This window comes from Galendromus occidentalis, unplaced genomic scaffold, assembly GCF_000255335.2.
Source record: "Galendromus occidentalis unplaced genomic scaffold, Mocc_1.1 scf7180000077524, whole genome shotgun sequence".
Classification (NCBI taxonomy): Eukaryota; Metazoa; Arthropoda; class Arachnida; order Mesostigmata; family Phytoseiidae; genus Galendromus; species Galendromus occidentalis.
This window is the reverse complement of record NW_003805512.1, coordinates 2,624,432-2,630,702: the sequence shown is the minus strand read 5'-3', so window position 1 is coordinate 2,630,702 and position 6,271 is coordinate 2,624,432. Positions and strand designations below refer to the sequence as shown.

Sequence of the window (6,271 nt, the reverse complement as noted above, 5' to 3'; positions counted from 1 at the left end):
AGAGGTCCTCGAGTTTACCGCACCACTAGGAGTATGAATGCGAACTTTGCTTACACGAGCGGATACCGTTGCTGCAGTACGCGCATGTGCTGCCGATATCTGCACATTGACGTGCAAACCGCGAACGTCCAACGATGGCGTCCAATAAAGGAATTCGGCGTTTTATGGTCTCTGTGTCTCCAAGGAATTATGCTTCTCATTCGTGAATGGAGATTTTCATGGTGACGAAAATAAATTATTATTCGGTAACCAGGTAAAACCGGGTGACAATATTTATTTTTCTGATTGCCGGAGGTCTGATGAGTGTCCCAGTCTTGACAGCTCCCAGGGCCGCGAGGCGACTCTATACTTTTGGTATCGCGAAGTTTGACAAAATTCGGAAGAATCCATGAGAGATATCACATCCTTCTAAGCAACCTCAAACAAGTCTGATCCGGTACGAAACTCGTTAAAACTCAAGATCCGGACGAGAACTGAGCCAAGAACAAACCTCCATCCCCGCCGGAAAGGGTGGAGGTTTGTTTTTGAAATTCATTGATTAGAGGAAAAGGAGTCACATGATGCCCGAATTCCAACTTCTGATTCGGTAGTTGTTTATTTCGTAGCAGCAGCAGGAAATTCCGAGATCTCTATGGTTTTCCGACTTTCAGACATCGCTTTTCATGCCGAGCTATCAGTTGGTACGAAAATTCCGAGATGACTTTTGTCCACCTAAAAACTCATTTTGATCCACTGTGCGACGGGAGAATATCCATCACCTACCCGCGTCATCATCGACCAGAGACCGAAGAAATTATTCAAACGTGATTAGGAGCTATCAGCAGAAGCCACTCGCGACGTAGATTGATGAACGAGCTGTGCTATTCCCTTCAAAATCGGCTGACGAGCAGGAGAATTATTTATCCTGATCATTTGGTGGATCTTCCGTGCGGTATCGAAAACATGTGTTTAGCGGTCACGACAAGCGCTCGCGTTCATCAGGTGTGGGGTCAGTTCGGGTTTCGAGAAAACAGAAGCTGGGCCATATAATTATTATTTATGTCCAGTATTCAGCACAGTTCAAGGGTCGGTCCTTCGTTCTTCCGTCACTGGAGCATGCCCACCGAAAACGATCGAGGCTGTCCACAGTCAATGAATCAAAATATTCGATTTCTGGTCTTTCGCTCGCAGTATAATACATTAACTCGACTTCAGATCCCGGAATTTTCGCTAGACCGCTCGATAAACATTTTCCTCAGCAGAATAAAATCCTCATTAGCGCTTCTAATTTCCCACTATGTGAATCTTCCTTGTGTGCGTGCGAACCCGAGACGAAGAGCCATCGCTCTTTCACGCGCTCAAACGATTGACGGCGACCGAGAGGGGAAGAGCTCATTGAATTCGCAGTTTGGCAGGTGTCGCAGAATCCTGAGATTGAATCCAGAGTGTGACACACTATCCTTGATGATCGAGTGAAGACGCTGAAGTATCCGAAACAAAGATCCAGGAAGCGGGCGCACTATGCTTGAGAATGTTCGTGATGAATGCTAGCGGGTCTGATCCCTGGCCTAGCCACTGTCCTGCACTGCTTTGGGGATTTGAACCCCTGGGGCGAGTGGACAAGGTTCTGAAGCAGGTAGCGATAGTGATCGTGTACCGGTCCTCGACCTTGCTCTCGGTCGACTGGCAGTGAGTGTGTGTGTGTCGGCTGCTCGACTTCTCCATCAGCTGGCTGCCTGACTGATTGACTCTGGCGCCGTGAGCGGGGGAAGTTGTCGATGATCGACCGCCGTTGATGTGTGTCTGTGTTCTGGTTGAGTGCGACCCGGCTTCCTGTTGGTTTATTCTTATCTCTCCTGGAGATACACTGATGATGATTATATGATTATAATTATATGATACACTGATTAACAAAGGAATTGAATAAATATGGATCCTTGATCCGAAGCTACCCCATTCAGTCTCTCTGGTCTCTCTGAGGGAAGTGATTGGGTTGGTTATGAAGAGGAAGTATGTCTGTGGGGTAGGATAACGTGGTGTGGATGTTGTGAATGCGCAATAGACCCAGTCCGTTCGTCACATTCCCCCCCCGGAATTCTTGGAACGGAGTGTTGGGGATTCCTCTGATGTGTACTATCGCCACGCGCCAATGATTCAAAACGAACTGTTCCTCTATGGAGAGGGAAACTCGACGGTGGTCTCTGGGGATCGCGCGCCCGAGCGAGTCTTTGCGTTCTTGAGATCGACAAGGAGACGACGACGTCTGATCTTCCTCATGGCTCAACGTCCCGGTGGAAATCCTTTGGGGTATCGGTGGTCCCCCAGGGGGGGGGATATGAGCAACCTTCGCATCGGGACTCATGGATCGTCTGATTCTTTTTTTTTTCAGTAAAACTTCGGAATGAAGCCGAGTAATTTTCCGGGATACGGAATCCGAGCTGCCCAAGAATTGACCTACAAGCCTCCTGAAACCGTAGAGAATAGTCGCACTTGAGATTCTTCTTTCGCGTTGAGAAATCGATAGTCTAGAGCAGCGGTTCCCAACCTTTTTGGCTCCGCGGCTCCCTAGCGAACCCAGAATTCCCCCGCGGCTCCCAGGATCCCAGTGCCCACGCGGCTCCCGCGGCTCCCAGGATACCCAGTGCCCACGTGGCTCCCGCGGCTCCTACCTGCTCTCCCATTTTTTCCCCTAAGAGGACCATTCGCAGCTCAATTCCGGCACTCATAACTTGCATGTACATATATTGTTTACAAATATTCCGCCTCCCTCCCGTCAATCCCCCGTTAAAGAGACTGAATGGGAATCTCCGGAGACAAGCAGCTCCTCACTGGAGAAGGTAGCCTCGCGGGCATACCAGAGCTCTCTAACAAATGAGTCCAATCTCTCTCGACGGAAGAGAAGAGTTGAGCTTCTCGAAGCTCACGGGAAAAAGCTTAGTGCTGGATGAAGTGTTCTCTGCGGGGAAGACACAAGGAAACAAACGGTGCTCCGTGCGGTGGTGTGAAAGCGAGTGAGATTTTATTTTAGCTTCGTTCACTCCTCGATAGAGTTGGGTAGAATGGCGGGAACACAACCGTGGCAGATGAAGTCGATCCGTTTCGGAACCTTCCCTTGGAATTGACAAACCCCGACGGCCCGGACCTACACCAGAAATTCGTCCGCGGCTCCTAGGGGAGCCGCGGCTACCAGGTTCGGCGGCTCCCCTAGAAAAGTCCCGCGGCTCCCCTAGGAGCCGCGGCTCCCAGGTTGGGAACCGCTGGTCTAGAGTATTCACGTCTCTCCCCGGAGCCAGATTGTCAACATCAGCCAGGAGTTCGGGGCAGACGTCGTGCCCTTTCACTCGGGAGCGCGAGAGCAAAAGTGTACCTGTGTTCGACGACGGAGCGCTTAACCGAGCTCCGAAATCTGCGGTTCGATCTCGACTTTTCCGAGTCACTATGGTGTCCTCATTTGCCAAAAGTCATTGTTCGTGAGCTGGATCGGCGCTGGCGCCGGTCATAAGCCCCCTCGGCCCTGGCTCCCCAAGTTCTCCTCTCAATGCCGCAGCAGGAATCTATAAGAAACGTGCATCGTCCTCAGTGTCTCGCACGCATCCTGAGTACAGTCATCTCGTTTGGCCTCTATTCGGGATTCTCATCCATTCGCAATCGAAGCAATTCCTCCACAATCGCTCTTACACATTGCGACGTTTCGGAACGGAGTGTCTACGCTAAGGCTGAGGAAACCGACAGCTCGGTGCACATTCGCTACTACACTGCGATACCTGAAGAAGAAGAGGGAGAGTCGCTGATTCGAGAATCCGTGTCCGTCGAGGGCCCGACGCGAACGAAACAGTGTTCCGAGACCCAGCTTCTACGCGGCAGCAGCATGCCTAATCTTCAATCAGAAAAGCGAAAGAACCTCGTTCCGCACCGATGCAGTTCTGAAGAAGTTCTCTCTCAGGATGCAACGCGTAACCGGAAAAAGTCGACGGGATCACATTCTGGAGGTCTGTGCCTCGGGTGCAGAAACAGATCTATTCATTGCGCTTGTGCAGAGATTCAGCGCACGGGAGAAACACTTCATCGCGACTCAGGATACTTGACAGAGCGACCCCCTGGGGCGCCGTCAGCTGAAGACGCCTGTGGCACTGATGACGAATCTAAACCGTTCACAACGGACTTTGCGAACGCTAGACATTTCATGAAGAACAATCCCTACATAACAGAAGGTTATCGCACCTTCAGATCAAAGGAGAAATGCATACGAGGAATTTTCCTCTGGAATAATGAAACCCTTAATATATGGACGAACTTCGTGGCTCTTATCGGCATTTTAGTCCTGTACACGTTGGACTTACTCTTCAACTATTCCTCTATCGGATTCAACTCTTTCGACAAAATCCTCAGCGGCGTCATGATCGTGAATTATATGGCAATGCTGCTTTTCAGCTCGATATATCACATTTTCAATTGTTGCTGTTATCGTTGCCATCGTTATTGGTACTTCTGGGACTTCGTGGGAATCGTGGCGTCCGTCTACGCGTATGGAGTCGGGTTCCTGTTCCTCCAGTTTCGATCTATTCCCTTCTGGATAAGTTTCTACGCGACCATTATGTCGATCATCGCCTTGATTCCGATATCTATGTGCTTCCACGAAAAATTCGCTCATGAGCATTACGATGAATCCCGATCAATCTGGATTGGCGGCTTCGTCATGTTCAGCATCGTGCCCATAGTTCACTATGTTATTCTGCAAGGCGGTCTCGGCAGCATTGTTGTGAAGTATACCCTCCCGCACCACATAATTGTGATAGGCTTGCTGGGAGCAAGCTACATCATCTACGAAACTAAGGTCCCTGAAAGGTGAGTCCCCCGCTCCGCTTTTGGAACTCGTTGAGACCGATTTCAATCCCGAATATATTGTACTACTGGATTCTCTAACAAATTATTCCAGATTGTTTCCCGGAAGACTGAACTTCGTGGGTTCATCTCATCAGCTGTGGCATTGTGGAATCGGATGTTCCGTATTCATCGCGCGCTCCCTTTATTTCCAGTGAGTTATGGTTGATGACTGAAGAACACCGACTTTTCCCCTCCGATCTCGAAGGAGCTGAGAATCTGTGAATCCGCTGTGATCGATGATCTGCTCTTACAGGTACATCGAAGCTTTCAAGTTGATGGATACCCCCATCGATTCGCTGGAGTGAATCCGCAATGAACGAAGGGAATTCTCTGGGCTGTACCCTAGACATTAAATTGACCAGAAACGCCATGTAGTGAGGTGTTCGGAGCGCGACATCCGACGCGAGTGGAGGGAGGAGATTCAATTGATGGCTGCCTCCTGCGCATCCACTCGCTTACATTTAGGGAACGAAGCCAGGCCACCCAAATCGATGCAATGAACCTTTCGAGTTGGTTTCTCTTTCCAATGAGGGAGCGTCGAACCCACGGGTGCTCATCTAGCCTACAACGATTCACTATGTTCCCTCAGACGCCGCACCCTGCGAATAGTGTGATGCTTCAGGACCGTAGGCTCAATCCACTGTGATAAACGCGGGCGATAGGAATTGACAATTATTGCAACCTCAAAAGTTTCGAGACAGTGCAAGCGGGAACGAATGCATTCGTGAGATGAGCTATCTAGCCATGGTATCTCGAAGGGCAAATCATAGTCTTTCCGAATCGTTTGGAAACGCGACACAGTCAGTGCTTCGTAAACAAATTTCTTCTGAGAGCGAAGTTTAAAGGCGATGATGGATGTTGAGGGCGTCCTTAGACTGCGCAGATCGACGCGGGGCTCGCAATCGCGAGAACAGACGCCGAATAAAGCCTCGAGAATAGATGGTGACAAAGATCATCATGGAAACTCCCAAAACGCCGACTATTATTTTCGCTCAGAGAGTCCACTCGGAGAGGTATTCCTGAGGGATATCCAGGGTCACGGATCCCTTTTCTACGAATCGGATAAGGAGATCGCGAACGAGATTTCGGCTTCCGAGAGTTCCATGGGATTGTACCTTCAAACGACTTGCCGTACGGCGTACACCATTCATTGGCTGAACTTTGAAGCGACTTCATCAGCATTTCTAGGGCGTGAGTTCATTTTCCGAAGCCATCGAGCAACATGTCAACTGGTATCGATAACGCGGAGTCAGGAACTCAATCTACAGCTTAAACTTCTCTTCATTCACCACTTCTCGAGATTCCTGCGGGAGCACGGGATCTTATTGTCCGCGACGTTCATCGTCTCCTTCATTCCGATATTTTCAGCCCCACATATCCCTCACTCCATTTCCCTCGTTGCCTCAAC

At 49.9% G+C, this 6,271-nt stretch overlaps 1 protein-coding gene across 1 annotated transcript; it reads left to right on the top strand.

The window, feature by feature from the left end:
* Positions 1–3,860: 3,860 nt before the first annotated feature.
* LOC100907963 (progestin and adipoQ receptor family member 3) lies at positions 3,861–5,485 on the top strand. The gene is made up of 3 exons (XM_029112647.1): positions 3,861–4,824; positions 4,916–5,014; positions 5,117–5,485. The coding sequence occupies exons 1-3, from the start codon at positions 4,163–4,165 to the stop codon at positions 5,166–5,168; spliced, it is 813 nt and encodes a 270-aa protein (XP_028968480.1). The 5' UTR covers positions 3,861–4,162; the 3' UTR covers positions 5,169–5,485.
* The last annotated feature ends 786 nt before the right edge of the window (positions 5,486–6,271 follow it).